Here is a 20,166-nt window from a genome sequence, read left to right as displayed (position 1 = left end):
CTGTCCTGGAACTCACTCTGTAGACCAGGCTGGCCTCGAACTCAGAAATCCGCCTGCCTCTGCCTCCCGAGTGCTGGGATTAAAGGCGTGCACCACCACAAAAACCATTTCTTAAATTAAGCTTGAAGATGTACCTGTTATCAAATTCATCCTGACCTTTAAACAAGTCCTTAGGGTACAAAAGCCACCTCCCTGTGCGGCTGACTGCAGTTGGGCCTTCCTTCTTCCCAGTAACAGAAAACAACAAGGGTCGTCGGTGTTCTCAAAGGTGCCTGTCCCTTACACTTCTCTATTTGGACACATCCAGCACTGAAGCTTCACCCAATACAGAGCAGACGAAGCTCCAGGAGACAGAGACTATGCTGCCCAAGTGCTCACTACATACTAGGTGTGGTAGTTTAAATGAAAATGATACCTATAGTCTCATATGTTTGGATCCTTGGTCTCCAGTTAATTAGTGGAACTATTTGGGAAGGATTAGGAGGTGTGGCTTTATTGATATATATGTATCACTGGGGGTGGCTTTGAGTTTTCAAAAGCCTACACCAGGCCCAGTGTCTTCCTCTCTATGTCTGCCGTCTGCAGATCAGGGTGTGAAGGTCCCAGCTACTGCTTCAGTGTCATGCCTGTCTGCCTCCTGTCATAACAACCATGGACTAAGCATCTGAAACAGTACCCAAGCCTCTGACTAAAACTGTTTTCTCTTATGAGTTGCATTGGTCATGGTGTCTCTTTGTAGCAATAGAACACCAACTAAGAGACTTTTGAGAGAATACTAGTAGTTGGGGTTGGAGAGTTGGCTCAGTGGTAATGGGTATTGGCCTCTTGGAGAAAACCAGATTCAGACACCATCGCTCGTGGCTCACAACCACTTACAATCCTAGTACCAGGGTATCAATGTGCATCTATCTGTACATGTGTGGCGCACACACATATACAGAGCATTTTATAAAAGGAAGAAAATGCTGGTATTTATCTCAAAGCCTTTGCAGGGTATATTTTAAAACATGTCAGACACATACCATATGTTCAATAAACACGACAGTTTCTATACTGAACACTTCCCAATATAAGTATCTGTCCTCTACATGACTTCTTTCATTGCATAAACACTCCCCTAGTTCTCCGAAATGTGTTCTCCTCTAGTCATTCTGACAATGAGAAATCTGACAAGGATCAAATAAGACTCTGAAGGCATCTCACGGGTATGGAAACAGCAATCAAGGTTTTCTGATTCTGGCATAATCTGGAGCCGTGAACCTTGATCTGACTGAAGAGCAGAAGGACAGGCAGGTGGGAGATATGAAGTAACCAAAGTCCTCAGAGCGTGAAGGTGACCGGTAGCACACCACTGGTTGCCATCAAATAACCTAGTTCACAAGTTCGCCAACTTGGGACTCCTGCTCAGGACGAGTGAACCTCAGCTTATCTGCTTGAGTCTCACTGTGTACCAGGGACAGCCTGTTTTCCACAATGACACAAAAGAGGTGATGACATCAAGAGACCAAACCTACTCCATCTTGTGATAGGCCTCTAGTTTAAAAGAAAAAGGGCCTGAGAACTTGATCTGCAGCTGAACGCAAGCTGCACCCAAGTTCCAAGAAGTACCACATAGCTTGTCTCTGCCCCATACCCCAGAGTTACTCTCTAGCTACTCCCTAGCAATAGCTAATCAGGGTTAGTCTGGTAGTTCCAGGTGTACTTTCTGACTGTGATTGTTCTTGGTTTTGCTTGAGAGCACCTACCTATCAGCTTACAACAGTCATTCAATTAGATGCTTGCCAGGCTGGACACCCGCTCACCTGTTCGCCATTTCCTGTAAAACTTTATCCAGCTGAGGGCTCTGGACTTCACCCTGCTGTCCTGCTGTGTCAGTGACTGCAGTGGGCCCAAGCTCAAGCTTGGAAAAAGACCCAGGTTCAATTGCATCACAATCGGCTCTGCGATGGTCTTTTGGGGTTCATTTTGGTCTGCTATGAAGTGGTGAGAATTTGAACTGATAGTGCTGTGGTGGAGAAAGAGTATGTTCCACCCCAGTCACATAATAATCATAACCTGGAAGTTAAACAGTGTGAAAGGACAGTCCTTAACATGAGCTCCAGAAGGAAAGAAGGCAAAGGGCAAGGAAGCAGAGGGCGTGCTTACCCGAAGCTCCTCTCAAACTCTAAGGGAAAAAGAGAAAACACTTTGGGCTATTGGTCTCACTGGCCACTGCTACATATCTATGTGTGTAAATAAACAACTCAGTAAAAACACAATACCAAATAAACTGATTGATGTTGAAATATTTTTAACTCTACCCTAAAAACTATTTTGGAAAAATTAAAAAGAAAATCAAAGCCTGAAAAATTGGTATAAGATAAAATAAACTTCAAGTCTTGCTAAGACAACAAAGATAAGAGACTAAAGCTTTGTAATATCTAATGTTTTCCTTGAGATATGAGACATACACAGAAAGAGAGCCTAAATCACAATTGTCTGAAATTAGCGATTCTCTTGTTATACTCTCATTCTCGTTAGTAGATCTGCTGCAGTTTCTAATCACAGACGTTGTTAGTATAAGATTCTAACTGCAGTAAACAACTGGAGTGTGCAGTGTCCGTGCCCTGCCTTTTGGGCATGTTGTAGAATTTAGGAGTGACCCACAGGAAGCTACGAAAGCACCCACAGCATAATGAGCACCTGATGATTTCTCTGCTCAAATGCTCAACCATACAGAACAAGGGTACAGGTGACGGCCACATCAGAAGTCTCCTCTCACCCACTGAACTCTGACAGAAGCAGGCAGCTGTAGAACCTGGAGAGAAGAAGGGGAAGGGATGCCAGGGCTGAGGAAAATGCACACAGCCAGTCTTTCTGTGAAGGTTTCCAATTTTGCCAAAGGAATATTTCATTTTCAGTGTGTGGCTCTAGTTAATTCATAGGAGAAATAATTGGTGTTGTGCCCCCAAAGACCAGATTCAAGAGTAAACAAAAAAGACAGCCATGGCTCCTGCCCTTGGAAACCATAGTCGAACAGGCAAACACAAACAATGCCCAACTGTGAACCACAAATGAATGTCAAGTCTGAAATCACAGGGTGGGTGTCACCACGGTGGAACAAGGAATGTCACCAATGGAGAAGAGCAGACACAACTGGAGTTGTGAGGACTAGGGTCACAGCAGAAAGATCCTCGAGTACAGGGAATCCCAAGTTCAGGTTCAGAAAAGAAGCCAGCCAGGGGCTCAGGAAGGAAAGGGCCAGGCCAGGCCAGGCCAGGCCAGCAAGGGCTTCCAGGTCTCTTCAAGGATCTTGATCCTTCTCTGCTGAGCAATGGTAAGTCACTGAAACAGATGGAAGAAGGAATGGAGGTGAGGAAGTCAGAGTTCACTCAGAGAAGAGTCCTGAGGGTACATGGGGACACTGTAAGAAACTCAGGCCAGAGAAGACGGCAGAGTGCAAAGCGCCTGAGGACAAAGACGGTGAAGATGGGAAGATGAAGGGTAGGAGTTAGGGTGAGGCGATGGAGGTGTGAAGGGAAGTGTATGAGTCAAGACTCACAGAGGACAGGACTCCGGCTTAGTGAGGAGTGACTCGGGTATCTGATGACTGGATAACTGGATGCTTAGAGGACTCAAACCATAGCCTTGTAGCGGCAGGAGCTAGGAACAGGAATCCCACAGAGACCAGGTCTAATCTGATGATCGAAGCAGCCTTACCGACACACTCTGTCCTCGTATCTTGTGAGACCACAATCCTTCCATGTATTTTTGTGAATTCCCAACTTCTTTAGCTGCCCTATGCACTCTGATCCTACCAGTACATGAGAACTCTCAGAGATTAGGGAATACTAATAAATAGCCTTCACTTTTTGAAAATAAATAGGAACTCCGTTTTGAAATACTAAGAGTCAGCACTATCCACAACTGGAGAAGTCTGCTGCCACACCTCCAACTCCGAGTGCTGACATGATATCCCAATTGGAAAATTCTAAAATTTGACTTCACGTAAGGGGCTATCATCAAAACATAAGCATGTTAAATTATATAAAATTATCTCAGGTGTAAGGACATGGCTTTGCCACGCACGTATCCTGCAAGAATGAAGAGCATCCTCAGCAACGAGGCTGCCGGCACTCCTGAGATGTCTACGCCACTCTGGAGGACCCAGGAGCACCCTCTGAAACTCTTCAGTTACAGTAATTACCTCTGTAGAGAGCTCAGTCTCCTTAGGAAGAAAGAAAAATGGCTCTGGCTTGAGAAATGGTGGGAGAATCAGAAGCTGTCGAGGGCTCACACTCTCCGCAGCGATGTACAGAGCACAGGGCCTCCATTACCAGATGCGATCTCAGGGTGCTCACTTCCCTGTCAGGGTTTATGTTCAGGAGAGTGTGTCTCTTGTTCAAATCGAAAATTTCTGAGGTGAAAATCTACAAGGTCTGATAAAGACAAGTGCTACCTGGTCTGCTCCCCAAGCCCAGAGGTAAGTTCTTCATCCTTGAAGGAAATGACTGAACTTCTTTCCAATTTAGAGGCTTTGATTCAGAGCGCTACAACAGGCTTGTTGTGTTGTAGTTTGTTTTTAAAGGGCATCAGAAAAATGTAGATGGTGTCTATCTCTGTTTTTGAAAAACAAATAGTGTCGTGGGCTAGATCGGACTTCCCCTTCTACAGATGCAAGGTCCTAGAGTAAAACTCCAATTTGTGGTGTTTGACACCAAAACAAAAGGCTTATGATGAAACACAACAAGAAGTGCATGAAACACATGAGTTTCATACTGGTGAGCCTCATTCCTCAGATGTCACTGTGAATATTCCAATATTCCAAAACTGGAGGCCCAAAACAGTCCCAGTCCCACACATTTCCAAGCTGTGTCACAAAGAGCTAACGTGGGCTACCAGCGCCTGAAAGTTCAGCTGGCCCTCGGAGAAATTTCTAATCATGGATCTCTTGAAACGCTGCCTTCATCTGACCCGTTCTCCTACCCAGTCCTTCAGCCCTGTTCCCGAATCTCTCCTGGGGATCGCATCTCCAGTTTGCATACTACCTGTCCACTAATGAGTGCCACTGAGTAACAGCCTCTCTGACATCGTGGTGCCGGGCTCCTAACACATCTATCTACTTGAAAACTCTCTTCGACATCCAAACACACAATGTCAAGCATACTTTCCTTTCCTGCCATAACCTTCTCCAGTCTTTTTGTTTTCAGAAAACGTTGCTACGACAATCCCAGTGGCCATGGCCATGCCCTCCACCCAACAGCCACTTCTCAGGTTCCATCCTTCAATTCCCACCCCAGCATGGCCTCCCCGCGTCCCTGCCCTGTCCTTGCCTTCCCTGCCCTGCCCTTGCCTTCCCTGCCCTTCACAGCTCACACTGTTACACTTTCAAGTCATTTATCAACTTGTTTGTGAGATCCCTCACGACCCAAACTTCAGCCTGTACCATTCATCTGTGTTTGCCACCTACTTCAAGGCCCTCAAGTATGTGCTGACTGGACACGTAAGATCAGCACAGGTCGTTACATATGCCAGCCAGCTGAGGAGCTGGGCGTTCTCCCTCCAAACAGCTCAGGGAAATCTCCTTCCCCTCAGCTGCTGTAGTTCTTACCCTTCAGGTCACAGGACTTCACACTTAACTGATAATTCGTTAAATCAATGGGCAAAAACAGATCTACTATTTACAAAGTGCTGTAGGGCATATAAGAAAGAACACACCCAATCTTGTCTGATCGAATGGCTGAGCCTGTTAGTAGTAATTGGATGAGAGGGGAAAAAAAATCAAAAATAAAAGTATCTGACTTGGTCCTGAAGCCTGTCATTCATTTGGGCTAAAAGAAAAAACTAAAACAGAACAAAGTCCAGAAGCCCCATGTCCTTCATTGTTAGAGCCTCGGTTTTGACCAATCATGGGTCTGAAACATGCAGCATAACTCTGAGCCCAGTCCCTGACAGGACAAATATGATGACCCATGTGGCTCTCAAGGACCCATGTCACAGGCAGGTGCACGGTTGTCATCTTTGTTAATGTTAAAACAATTTCTCTCCAGCTTTACAGTAAAATAAGTTCAGACTCTCTCTCTCTCTCTCTCTCTCTCTCTCTCTCTCTCTCTCTCTCTCTCTCTCTCTCTNNTGTGTGTGTGTGTGTGTGTGTGTGTGCATGTGATAACATAACGTTCTAAAATACTTAAACATTTTGAAGTGACTCAATCAAGCTAATTAACCTCTCTCTCACCTCACACACCTATCAGGTTTTTTGTTTTGTTGTGTTGTGTTGTGTTTGTTTTTTGTACTAATTTTAAATTCACGCTCCTAGAAATTTGCAAATAGCCATGATGTTCAACACACTCCCAGAAGAAGAGCCCTTTAACACAAATTTCTATGTTTCAGAAGGCAAAGCTTTTGTAGCTGACTCACGCCTGTAAAGGCACACAGATGAGCCACGGACCAAGTGACTCTTTTTGTGACTTTGGGATGAATATTAGGATCAATCCAAACCTGTTTTACAATTCTCCCAATCCTAGGACATGAAGACATTCTGAAAATAATTCAATTAAAGCTTATGTAACATTTCACTCATATTATTTTACTATAAATTAAGGGTTACTGCTTTAAGCGTTTTATCACTAAATATCCAAAGTGGTTTCTTAACTTTCTCACTTTAAAAATTTTTTTAAGGTATTTGTATTATTAAATGCATAATTCAGCAATATATTGTAAAAGGGTCTACCTATAAAAATGAGAAATATAAATGGGGTAGGAAAGCCAGCATTAAGTGAATGGTAGCAATAAACCCGAACAAAGATGGGTCATTTCAAATAGGCAAAGAGACAAGAAAAGATTCCGCATTCTTTAGAATCACTGGCTAGAAGACGGGGCTGCCCCTGATGGCATTAACTGGGCCTCCCAATCATGGCACTCAGTGAGCTAGTGTGGCATCACATATTTAAAAGGCTCCTTGAAAAAAGTAAGAGTTCTAAAAAGGAAGACAATATCACAAACTTGATCACTTTTTTTCACTGAACAACATTTACCCATAATGAATTAAGTGCTAGTTAGAGACTTTTGGCCAACGTCAATAACAACTCAGATTCCCATTTCATCTGTCACTAATAATTTTATGTAATTACTGTTAAGTTATTGCTGTGAGAAATTAGCCCAGCTATTAAAAGCATGACCATAACACATCAGCTCATCCACAAAGCCATCCGTGACGTACCCACCCTACACCTTTCCAAATAAGGCTCTAGTGGAAAGAGTGTAATTTGAAAAACACCCAGCCCAGGAAGGGACCACCCGTTGCTGGGATTGCTTCCTTCATGAGGACACTAGAGCCATCAAAGTGGCACGTGTAAAATGTCCACCAAGGGACCAAATGATAATGTCCCTCACCATAAGTTCTAAGAACCTCAGTGAGAGCACATGTCTCGTGTTTAAGACTACAGTGCACAATGCTTTACCCTGAGTTATAAAAAATAATTAGCCTAAACATTCTGGGCACTGCAGGCAAGACCATGTGTGTCTGACCCAGTACTATCTGCATGGCAAAACCTAACCCTGGAAGGGCTTCGTCTTTACTCCATTCTCCCGCTCCTTGTTAATATTGGGAAGATGTTAGAAATAGGCAGCTTTCAGGTATGTGGAGAGACTTGGACTCTTCTTGATACAGAGCTGGCTTTTCTTAAATGTAGCTTGTCACTGTTCGTTGACACTATTGTCCCTACTTTGTTTTCCCAGCTAGTAGAAGAGTGTTGAGTGATTTTTCTCAGGGAGATGTGAGGACTAGTCTATTTACCCCAAGAGGAGCACTGACAACAGACCAGGGAAATCATCCTATAACAGATTTATTGGCATTACAGGTGCATCACCAGAATGCCCACCCAGCACAAGTGAGGACGCACAGGAGCTGCACATGTGGGTCCCCTGTGCAGGTTTTAGGCAGCTACACCTCCCTTCCTCAGCAAGCCTTTGCTCCTCGTGTGACCCTGTTGAGAGTGGTAAGTTTCCTGAGCCTCTTAGCCTCCCGTGTCCCTTTAGGACGGGATGTTGTAATCTGGAGGAAACTATGTGTTAGACTGCAGCTGTCACTCAGTCCACAGGACCTTCCTGATTCTCAGTTACTGCAGGCACCCTACTGAGACACAGTTCCCTAGCCAACACCACCCCATCAACAGACTTCAGGTGCTAGGATCTCTCACCTGGACCAGTTTACCTCAAAGGCCATTTGTTCTCCACCCTCTTCCCTGCCTCCTGCCTGGCTGTGGGCTTGCACAGTGGAACCTCCTCCGCTCTGAGAGAAGAATAAGACACGGTCCAGTTCCTCTCTGCAGAGTTCTTGCCATGCCGTCTCTGCCACCAGGGGCTGAGGTCTCCTTAGATCTGCCACCATGCTGCTGTCTGACTGACAGTCAGTCCATGGTGTTAGTAACTCTTCAATAAACACCTTGCTCCTTAGTTTGTCTCCATGTCCTTTTTCAGCACTCCTGCCTCCCAACATGAGATCTTTCGCGGTACACATGGAAAGGACAGGGGTTAAGAGCTTGGAGATGACAGAAAGGATGGGAGGCTTTGGATGGTGGATGGATAGACAGACAGACAGATACATAGTTAGACACAGACAGGCAGACAGACGATAGTGACTTTGAGGTGTTACTGAGAAATGCAGGTATCTCGGGCATAATTGCTAAGCTGCTTCTGCAGTCTATCCAGAAAGGGGAGAGGATGAGGCAGATATCACTTCCCAGCACTTTGTAAATAAACCTCTCATGAAGCAGCATAACAGTATTCAGTCGGGCACCCAAGGTAGTTCCCCTTCTTTACCACCCTGTGACCCCACTCCCAATAAATTGTTGAAAGCCAATTCTAGTACCAAACCCCAAGCAACCCCCATTCTTGCTAAATCTCCTTATCACCAAGATGGTGGGCTTAAGCAGCTACCATGATTCTGAGAGAGTAAGAGTCAGAGACATAATCCCTGGTAGGGAGACAGATAGGGAAAGAAGTCGAGCACAGGCCATAAAGGCGGGGAGCCTCCAGGATGGCCGGCCAGCTTCTACCCGGGAACCTGTCTCTCAGTTCTACTAAGCCAGAGGCTCAAAAAGTCCACAGAGACATCGTAAAAACAGCGAGCTCTTTAAGGTCAGTTATGAGGAGGGCACCTATGTAATACGGGTGTCAGATGTGAGCTGGCAGACAACTAGTGGTTTTCTCTCCTTGAAAAGGGAAAGAAAAAATTCCTCTTTTTAGAAATAAAATAGTAAGTTGTTTGGACAGAACCATTCCCTGAATCAATGCTGACTCATTAGTAAGATAAACCAAGTTAAAACATTGGAGACATAGTTATTGTTCTGATTCCTGAAGGGCACAAAAGCCCCCAGTTCTGATGCAATGACTCTGAAGCAGAGAGAAGTAAGGCAGGGGTCAGGCCTGCTTCCCAGGGACAGGAGACCCACACAGATGCCAATCAGCCTGAAGTGGTCACCGTGGACTCTTGACTGACTACAGAACTTCATTGAGATTAGCAAAGCTACCAAAACCAGGGACCAAGAGTCAGATGACTTTGACCTGAAATCTACCTGGAGTCAGAAGAGCCAAAACTACCTCATCGACACCAGAGATAGAAGAGGGGGGCTGACCGTGGCACCATTCCACCTTCCCTGCTTCCTCCTCCACACTAAAGCACCAGGGATGCTCTTCTTCCAGTTAAGTATTAAGAACAAGGAACTGGACTAAAATCTGCAAAGGAAAAATAAAACAGGCTCCCAGGAAACTACTCAATATGGCCCAACAGCCATTCTCTATTAGTTTTCTTCTTTTTTATACTTTTTAAGACTTCTTTCAATCAATCAACTCACACATACTGAGTCCCTTCTCAGTATTCTTCTAGAGATTAGGAGACATCTACGAATAAGACTGAAAAGCTCCAGGATTCAGAGGGCATCTGTTAGTGAAAACAGATATGCCATAATGTAATAAACAAATTATGTGTTTCTGGGTCATGTACTCTGGGGATGTAACTCAGTGATAAAGTAACTGCCCAGCATGGCCCAGACCATGGAGTGACCACAGAAGAGGGGAGAGAGGAGGGAGGAAGGGAAGGAGGAAGGGAGGGGAGAAAGGAGGAGAGGGTGAGGGGTGAGGAACTCAGGGATCTAGATGGACTTGCAGCTCAGAAGAATATAGTCAGGATAGGTTCTGTCTGTCTGTCTGTCTGTCTGTCTGTCATTTTGAGATCTCATTCTGTAGATAAGGCTGCCCTGGAAAGTACTAGAAAGTCCACACTGGCCTCAAATTCACAGCAATCCTAGCCTCCCACATGATGAGATTACAGGTGAGTGCACCAACCCAGCAAGATATGCCTTCTTTGGGGTAATGGTTAGAAATTAGCTCTAAGTGGACCACAGAAATGCTTTGAAGGTTCAGAACAAGGCTTATTTCTTTTCTGACCACTGGTACCCAGTCATTCTGGAACCATTTGCTGAAGACTGCCCTTCCTCCATAAAACTGCTGTTATATATTTGTGGAAAATCAGTTAGAAATATCTGTGCAAGTCTATTTCTGGATTTCTCTATTTCTATTCCACTGATCTATGTATGTGTCCCTCTGCCAGCATCACGTTCTCCAGAACACTGTAGTTATAGCCTAAGATGTTTAATTAGGTAGAGTCATTAACCCTGAAGTGTTTAAGCAGAACAAAGTAATACAAACTGGCTTTACTTCTAAAATGTCAGTCTATTGTGATGAGCAAACTCGGGGTCCTAGGAGGCCTGGCCAGGCATGCCATAGCCCAGTGAGAGCAGCAGAAATAGTAAGAGCTGGTCAGGTTCTAACTTTAAGCCAACAGACTATTCTGGGGGAGTTAATATGGAGTGTAAGAGACTGAAGACTGGGGCATAAGTGCCATCAACTGGCACAGAGAAGGAGAAGGATGGAAGTCTGGGACAGAAAAGCAGGTATTGGGTTTTTTTTTTAGATGTTAGGTTTAAGAAGTCTGTCAGATGCCTAGGTGGAGACATGAAATAGACAGGCATACATGAATCCTGGGCTCAGGAGAGGGGCCTTTCTGCCCTGGACATAATAAGTTGGAAGCTGTGACATTGGACAGCATAGTCCAGGAAGAATAAAAAAAAAAAAAAGGTGTAGGGTGTCATGTACTGAGGTCAGAGATAGGTGGAAATGGAAGAAAAGGAAGCCAACCATGTGAGCAGGGAGCCCGGAGGTGGGGGTGGGGGTGGGGAGATGGTATCCAGGAAGCCAAGCAGGAAACAACTGCATGATACATGGAGAATGTCAGGAGACCCTGGCAGGAGTGGCTTTAAAACACTCCTGGAATTTTAAGAGAAAGGAGCAGAAGAAATAGAGTGGAAGGGAGTGGATGGAGATGGCAGAGGAGACACTGGAGAAGCCATGTGTAGGTATATTTTTGGATGGGGGTTGGGGGTAGGTTACCTTGTTGAGTAATGAAGAGAATGGCCTGGAATGGAGAACTTGTTTATGAAGAATAGAAAACAGAAGGTGGGAAAGATGATGTCATGTCATCAACTGAGAAAGGAGACCCCTGAGTAAACATGGCTGCATTGGCGTAGACAGGAAGAGGCAGGAAAGTCTCCGAATGCGCGGTTTGTGCAAAGCCCCACTGCGTTCTACAGCACAGGACCTGGCTCAAGTGCACTTTGCTCTGAGGTTCTGTTAACAGGCCAGATTTACATAACTAAGTCCAGAAGTGTTGAATGATAAATGGTTCAGTGTGGAGTTTCACCAAGTGTCTGTGACAAAGAAAAGATGCTAATGCTCCACTAAGTGTCACTGGTGGAAAAGGGGTGGGGTAAAATACAACAGGTGGAGAGTGGGTGGGTGGCAGCTGTCTTCCACCAAAGGGCTCTCTCATTCCACCACAGGGTCATTGCTGAGCAGTCTCTAGGTCTAGGGCACAGAGTGCTGAGCAGACACATGAAACCTGCCATCCAGAGGAGACAGGCAGTCACTCACTTCAGTCCCCCCCCCTGATGTCACTGACAGAGAACTGCCCTTTCTGTGGAGCCACATTTCTGCCTTTTGGGGCAGTGGCCATGGGAACAGAGGACAGGCAGGGAGGGAAGAACAAAGGTTTTAGTCTAGCTGGTTTGAGAAACAACAGAGGTGCAGTGGAGAGATAGTGTTACCTCCTGAAGTGGCAGAGGAGGCAGGACCCAGTCACCCAGCTTTAAATCCGGCATATTGGGAAGTCATTGGAAGGAATCACAGGGGAAGAAATGAATGTCCCACACAAGAGGGAGATTTGCTTCCTCTGCAAAGTGCATCCCTTAGAGTTATGCTAGCATGTGTTAGCTGGCTGAAAGCTCTTGGTGCCACCATCAATCTGAACAAATACCAAAGGCTTGCTCCAGATTGCGCAAGAGGGCGAGGTCAGAGCCACGTGTCTTCCAAGGACCGCCAATTAACAGGCTTCTCCAAATCCTCCACAGCCTCCTTACACGGGCCTGACACGTGGGAAGTGTTCCTCTGCAGATGAAAATCACTCAGATGGTTAAGCCAGGCCCAGTGCCCAAGAACAAAGACTGCTGAACAACCTCTGCTGGAAACTAGAATGATTCTACACATTCCCTAGATGCTGTCTCCATTGTATTTTGACACAGAGCCTCTTACCAGCTTGGAGTTTGGTAGGTTAGGTGGCCAGTGAGCTCCAGGAACCTTCCCAACTCTGCCTCCTAGCACTGGGATTACACGTGTGCGCCACCACACCTGGGTTTTAACACTTGAGTCCTGGGGATTAATCTCAGGGCCTCCTGCTTGTGTAGCAAACACTTTACTAGTTGAGCAATCTCCCTAACCCCAACAAAGGTTTTATAACCAAAACGCACTTGGCATTACAACCTCCTACATAATGAATGTTATAAACGTCCAGTAAATGTCCCCAGCAGTAGCTTTTATTACTTCATTGAAGAGGAGGGCATTCATAGGTAACATTTACTTTCACAGTAAAAAGATAGAGAATGTATTTTGTGACCCAGGCCATGCTGGGAGAAAACCTGGTACCACACGGCCTGCAACCATTCAAACAGGCTGCACCCAGCCAAGCGGTGTGCACCTGGAGGGTGGTATCACACCTCACACCCTTTCCTCCCAATCCTCCCTGATAGCCATTCCTCTTCCAGCATCTCCCAGCCTCTGTGGTGAACTACATAGTGCTGTTTTGACACTCACACTTACAGTCGTGAGAAAAGTAAGTTCCATCTTTGTGACCCTCATGACCAGAGGCCACAAAGGCTGCGTTCTGTAGGCCACCTACAACAGACTTTAGCCTACCCAATCTCCAACTCGTTCTCCTGGTTCCAACAGCAGCAAAAGCCCCGAGAGGCAGTTCACAAATACACCCAAAAGCGCTCCCAGGAAAACGATACCCCAGGGTAACACCAAGAGCGCACCCTTTCAAGGGAGAGGAGTGGCTTGGGGCACTGCTACTTCATGTTCTACTGGATCTGCTGTTTCTCAGGCCACTTGTCGAATAGTTTTGCACCTTGCACAAAGAGACAGTGCTGGTGCACACCGATGCTCCATGGGACAGTTAGGTGTATTCCTCAAACTGTAACAGTAGCAGAATTCACATGTTAAAGATGCCAAGCATTGCCGGGCGTGGTGGCGCACGCCTTTAATCCCAGCACTCGGGAGGCAGAGGCAGGTGGATTTGAGTTCGAGGCCAGCCTGGTCTACAGAGTGAGTTCCAGGACAGCCAAGGCTATACAGAGAAACCCTGTCTCGAAAAACCAAAAAAAAAAAAAAGATGCCAAGCATTCAGCTGTCCATTTCTGTTTCTGATGGCAACACACACCCACATAACTTAGAAGGGATGAGTAAATTGTAAGCAAGTTTCTTAGAGAGACCTTAAAAGACTTAAAGAGAGAGAAAAAACAAAAAAACAGAAAACAAAAAAACCTAACCCTATAGCAAGTGCCAACGAGGACCATGATCCCCAAGTACATCATTGAGACTTATGGAAACTGTTTGTTTGTTGTTGTTGTTGTTTTGTTTTGTTTTGTTTTTCTAGACAGGGTTTCTCTGTGTAGTCCTGGCTGTCCTGGAACTCACTCTGTAGACCAGGCTGGCCTTGAACTCAGAAATCCACCTGCCTCTGCCTCCCAAGTGGTGGGATCAAAGGCATGCGCCACCATGCCCGGTGAGACTTACGGAAATTAAATGTAAAAAACCACAATGTTTCACAAGGATCTACTGTAAGTAATCAAGGTAGACTAAGCACAAACCACGCGAGAGGGAGGTGGCCTGGATGATAAAATCCGACTGCATAATAAGATGCAGCCTGGAGGGAAATGAGCGCTAAGGTGGATCCTCAACAGAGTTCAGTGGGGAAAGTGGCAGGCGACAGAGAGCACGGAGAACACCTTTCCACGAATATAAAGCACAGGCATGAGCAAGCGCGGCACATGCTCACACGTGTGGCACTGACTGGAGGACCCTCGCCAGGCTGTTCTGTGTGGTGCTCAATTCTGGGCAACTGTAATTCTCTTCTCACTCTTACGTGTTACCCAGGTCCTCACAGTAACTGTGGGCTCTTCTCCCCTACCCAACAAGCAGTAAAGTTTATATTTAAAAGTTCTAGAAGTAAGATGATTTCCCATTGTATGTGACACATCTTCCTAGAAAAATCATATTTCAGGTGAATATTTGAATTCTGCGTACTTTCTTTTGCTGGCGAACATTATAATTATTATCAATTAAACCAATATTGGGCTTAACACACAGCAAAAATTAATGTTAATGACAATTGGTAAGGGAAATGTTTCTTTTCAAGTTCTGGGGATCAAATCCACAGCTTGGATTATGTTCTATAATCCTCTGCTGTTAAGCTATACCCTCACCCCAAGAAGACAGTAATCACTGGAAGTGGGTAAGGTGGCACACCAGTTATCCCCACTCAGGAAGCTGAGGTAAGAGGACTGATCACCTTGATCACATGTTGAAGGCCAGCCTGTGTAAGACCTTGCTTCACAGTAAATTAAAATAAAATCACAAGGAGTGGGCTGTAGCACACTGGCTTATCAGGCGTGCTCAAGGCCCAAGTTCAATCTCCAGTACAAAAACAAAACAAGGAAAACAAACTTTTAATTGCCTGGACACCTTCTCTTTCCATGTTTTTCTAAGTGTCTTCACACATATTATTTTTCCCAATGTTCTAAAACCAGAGCCAGTCATGTTCCCATGAATAGAGGAGGGCCACAGTTACTCAGATTCTGTTACACAAGAAAGGTACTGGGGGTTGTCTCTAAGGTTTTAGAGGCTTCCAGAATAATAGACATCCACATTAAGGGATTAGCATCTTACCTAGTCCCCATTTGCCCTGGCTGACCTGCATAACCTGTTTTACTTCCTTATTTACAAAATTTTCATCACCTTAAAGACAAACAGAGTCAGGTGCCTCAAGTGTGATCTGGTGCCTTAATTTTGTTTTGATTTTATTGTTGCTTTTGTTTTGGATTTTACTGTGTTAAAACAAAACTGGAATCTCTTTTCAGAAAAGGAATATCAACAGTAGAAATGCTTAAAAGATACATAGGTACAGCCTTACAAGATATGGCTTTCCTACCTACTTATCCCGGAGACCCAAGTCACCACCCGAACACGTCATTAAGTAGTGGGATTTCACTTTACACACATTAAAGAAAGGTACATGCAGCCGCACCGAAGAGTGGAGACCTATGCCCTTCCACTTCTCAGAAACAGAGGCGGGCATCTTAAATGTCTCGGGGAGACAGTGGTCCTCAGACTCTGAATTCCTCATCTGCGAAAGGTAAGCAGGCACAAAAAGCAAAATTTCATTCCAAAGGCTAAGTGAGTCAGAGGCTAACAGCCTCTGCATTAAAGACTCAAAATCACAGAATCTCAGCATCTCTAGAAAAACATTCTGTGGGGAGGACAGTCAACTTGCTTTCAACTCGGACTAGGAGGTGTTACAAGCACCCACTGCCCAGAACAGAAAGGCACAGGATTATAACCTGATGCTTTCTTCCTCCCTTCCACAGCTCTGCTTAAACCTGGCTCAACCACAGAACAGGGAAATGCAAACTTGCTCCTTGGCCCCTAACACCTGTTTTCATTCCAAATAATGGTCTCTCGGATTTCTATAACCATTAACTTGTCTAATGCCATGATCTTATATAACAACTTCATAAATGTAAACTCAAAACCTAGGGGGCAGGACTAGGAAAAAAAAAAAGTTCAAAATATCTAGGTAATGAGGCTTATAATCCCGTTGGCAGACACCAGCTCGGGATCCGGGCCCTGCCTCTGTTTAGATGGCCTCCCTGCTGGATTTCTACCTCTGGACCTCAGATCATTATTTCAGGAAGACAGAGTTCACATTGCACAAGTAACCTTCAAACTGTGTTCTTGACCAGAAAGATAATTTTTCTACTATTCTCCTATTTCAAGATTACCTTCCGGATTTACATTTCACCTAAAGCACACCTCGAGCACTCAACTACACAGGACACTGCAAGTCTGGCCCTGACTGCAGTTTCCAAATGAGCAGGAAAACTCACAATGATTTGTGTTTAACAAACACTGGTTTGTTTTGTTTTTTTCTAGTTTTGGTTTCTGGAGAGATTCTCACTGTCACCCAGGCTGACCTCTCTAATTCTTAGGAATTCTCCTGCCTGACTCCCGAGTCTGGGAAGAGCTGAGATTACAGGCATGCACGCACACTACACTAGTCAATGCTTTAACTCACTGTCACCTGCAAGCAGACACTGCTAGTCTCTAGTGTGAGGAATCTAAGGCACAGAGAAGGCAGGCAGCAGAGCAGGAGTCAACCAACCACAGCATGTGCTCCCTTGACAGAAAAGCAAAGCCACGTGGATAGGTGAACCCAGAGCCTGTGGAGACACAGCTCATGGTGACAGAAAATTCCAGGAAGGTAAGAAAGATGCTCCTCCCACTTTTTACATTTGTAAATTAGCAAGACATATTCTTCAGCTCACCGGCCTCATGAAATTTCTGGAACCTTGAGATGCAGAAGGACAGGGAAAGTAGGACACTCTGAGCCTTGTAAAAATATTTCTGTCTTAAGCCAAAGCATGAGACAAACCATGCAGACCTAACAACATAACTGAAACTGAAGGAATCTAGAAAGAAGAACAACTGTGGCAGTATGTTTGAGGTGTGTGTGGAAGTGGTAACCCAAACAGGCACAAGCAGTCACGTTCAGTGCCTGCCAGTGCACAGAGATCCTAAAGGCAATGCCACACTAGGGGAGGAGAGCCAATGACCAAGACTGTGTGAAACAAGCAGTCATAAGTAGTATAGCAAGCTACGAAATGTCAAATGTTATGCCAGGCAGAATCTGAATATTCTGAGAAGCCTGATGGTCCCAGAAATTCCTCCATTCCAACATGGTGGGACACTTACACACAGTGAGAGTAGGGGTAAGAAAAGCAGGAAGGGTCCTTGGTCAACAGAACCCAACTATTCTCTGTGCTTCTCGAAGACTGACCTCTCCATCAATGTCCTAGATGACTGGTTCCCAGGGAGCTTCTCCATTTTGCTCAAGAAGTGTTCTTCCCAAGCTATTCTCAGAGACAGGGTACCAAAAACTTAGACAGAACAAAGGAACTTTCTTTCCAGCTTTTTTCCCAACAGAGCAGCCTCTTGTTAGCCCTTCAGCTGAGCTCAATAAATCTGTGGGGTCCTCTCCCCCCCTTCCCTGCCTCATGAGAATAAATCAAGAGAATCAATGACATTGAGTATAATTTAATAATCTCATCCCTGTTACCTAGCTCAACAATCTACTTTTAAAAGTCATACACAATTATTTGGGGGCAGCAATTCTCTATCAGGAGCAACTGTATGTCCTATGGGACATTTGGCAGTATCTGGAGACAGTGCTGGTTGTCACTGTTAGAACATCCACTGAGTATGGACAAGGAGGTAACCTAAAAAGTCAACAGTCCTGAGGTCTAGGGACCTGTTTGAAAGGACAATGAGACAAGTTAAAACAGCTGCATCATATAAATTATCCCAACGCTTTATCTTTTTCTTTTTACAAGTACTGCACTTTATTATATACACAAAATCAAGGGGCAAATTTTAATCATAAAATTCCAGAATTACATATATCATGGTGGTGGTGGTGGAAGGAGGGACAGTTCCACGTGAAGTCATTCACCTGGCCCTTGGCTTAACAATACAGGACTGTTAGTTTGAGAAGCTATGATGCAAACCTGCTCTGGGCTCAGCAGAAGGGAGGCAGATCTGAGGCCACCCTGCAAACCAGTCCTTACTAAATTGGAGGCCTATTTTACCGTTAACAATCAAGTATTTTGGCATGAAACTAACACTCCAAACTTTCAAGTTTTTTTCTGTATTTAACATTCTCTGCAAAGCAAATGTCCCTTGAGGTAAATTATAATCTAACACTGACCCTCTACTTTTTTGCCCAGCCCACCAACAAACAAACGTGCAAATCACCCTCATCAATAAGCACTCTTATTTACTGGAAAGAAGTGGGGTGTAGAGTCTTTGTGAGTATGTGTGACTCAGAGTAACAGTGCATCTGGAAGGAATAAAGAGAAAGACTACATACAAAACACCCCTGTGGCTGGGCAGCAAAAACTGCAATCTTGAGATCAGCATTGCCAGAAGAAATGTTTTCCTCTAAATTAAGCCATTTTACAACTTCCGAAGTAGCTTAAAGATCTAGTTCCAGTTTTCTGACTGTACCAAGCTGCCTACCTCCCTTCCTTAGTACTAGCACAAACTAGGGAGTCTTTGGGTCACTCACCTGGTGCTGGGGCTGAGACAAATCACTAATCCATTAAGGTCGACATCCTTCAGGCTCTGCTGAGTGAACACTAGTAAATTTATGGGTCTGGACATCAGAGTAACCCTGGGAGTGCCCCCACCTCCACCTGCGACCCCAAGGAACCCTCTGAGGGAAATAGCTTTTAAGACCAGAGGTCTCCAAACGGTTGATATTAAAAGTCCACTCGAAAATGGAGGAGTTCTACATGGAAAGAGCCTTATACGAAAGTAAAAGAAAGAAAGAAAGAAAAAAAAGAAAAAAAAAAGGTTTTTTTCAAAATCCTTACGCGGTTATGCACTCTCCCAGCAAGTGGGTAGTATTTATTCAAGACACTTTTGAGCATCTTGTAGGGATCCAGCTTTGGCCTGTAAATACTCCGCCCATCGAAGCCTACAAAAACAGCTCACACTGCAATGATGCTTTCCGACCTCCCGTGAGCATGCCCAGATGTGCAAACCCAAGGCACTCAGGAGCACAGATACAGGTGTGCACAAGCAGATGAGCATGCTCAGAAGCGAACACAAGTGTGCAGACGCGGAAGGCCCTCCTACATGTTCTCAACCACTTGAGCACTCAGATATCACATTTTCGGACATCGGTCCCAGGTCACACCTGGGGTATCCACAGCCGGGGTCACCCTTTCCTGCACCCCACTGGAGCGTGCGTGCCCATCTCACCTCTTCGAGAAACTTGGTCAGATCGTACACCTTATGATGCAGGATCACCCAGGTGCTCTTGCTGTCTTTGTGCTTCTGAATCTCTTCCAGGGTGTAGTACTTCACATCCTTGTCTGACTGCCCGGCCATCTCGGAACAGTGAGCCTTCCGGGCCCTGCAACACAGCCGTGCAGGGTTGTGCTACGATCAGGTCTGAGCGCCTCCGCCCGGGACATTCCCAGCTCCACCCCGGCCCGGTGCCCAGAACCAGGAGGGGGCGGTGCCTCAAACTGGGCACAGACCGCAAGGCCTCTGGGGATTGGCCAGTGTGGTGCTCCCGCCCTCAGCCGACGCCCTCCAATAGTCCAATCATTCCCCCCCACAGCCCGGCGCGCTGTGTTGATTGGCTACAAGAAGTGCCTTTCACTTTTACCATGCCAGCACTTTGGGCGGGGAGGCGCTTTTCTGAGTCTGCGCATGTGGCAGCGGGTGGGGGGTGGGAGGGAGCTGGGGAAGTGTGATCAGAGGTTTGAGCACCCATGTAAAGAGGAAGCTTTAGGGCCAGGTCAAACTATAGCTCAGCCTTAGTTTCCTTCCCTTACACCTTACTTCACATTAACTCTTGCGTATTTCCTAAACAAAGCGGCCCTACATCCCGATAATCACTTGGGTTTTTTTTTTTTGTTTTTTTTTTTGTTTGTTTTTTCTGAGACAGGGTTT

General features: G+C 45.4%; 1 protein-coding gene across 1 annotated transcript in view; it reads right to left on the bottom strand.

The window, feature by feature from the left end:
- LOC110333250 (cytochrome b5) overlaps positions 1-19,738 on the bottom strand; it is a 29,645-nt gene extending 9,907 nt beyond the window's left edge. Inside the window, exon 1 of the mRNA XM_021214798.1 lies at positions 19,468-19,738. Within this exon, the coding sequence (XP_021070457.1) occupies positions 19,468-19,596 (129 nt within the window). The 5' untranslated portion in view covers positions 19,597-19,738. The remainder of the gene's footprint in view (positions 1-19,467) is intronic.
- Between the last annotated feature and the right edge of the window lie 428 nt (positions 19,739-20,166).

Source organism: Mus pahari, chromosome 15 (assembly GCF_900095145.1).
Source record: "Mus pahari chromosome 15, PAHARI_EIJ_v1.1, whole genome shotgun sequence".
NCBI classification, from domain to species: Eukaryota; Metazoa; Chordata; class Mammalia; order Rodentia; family Muridae; genus Mus; species Mus pahari.
Note: the sequence above shows the minus strand (reverse complement) of the source record. Positions and strands in the feature narration are given on the sequence as shown.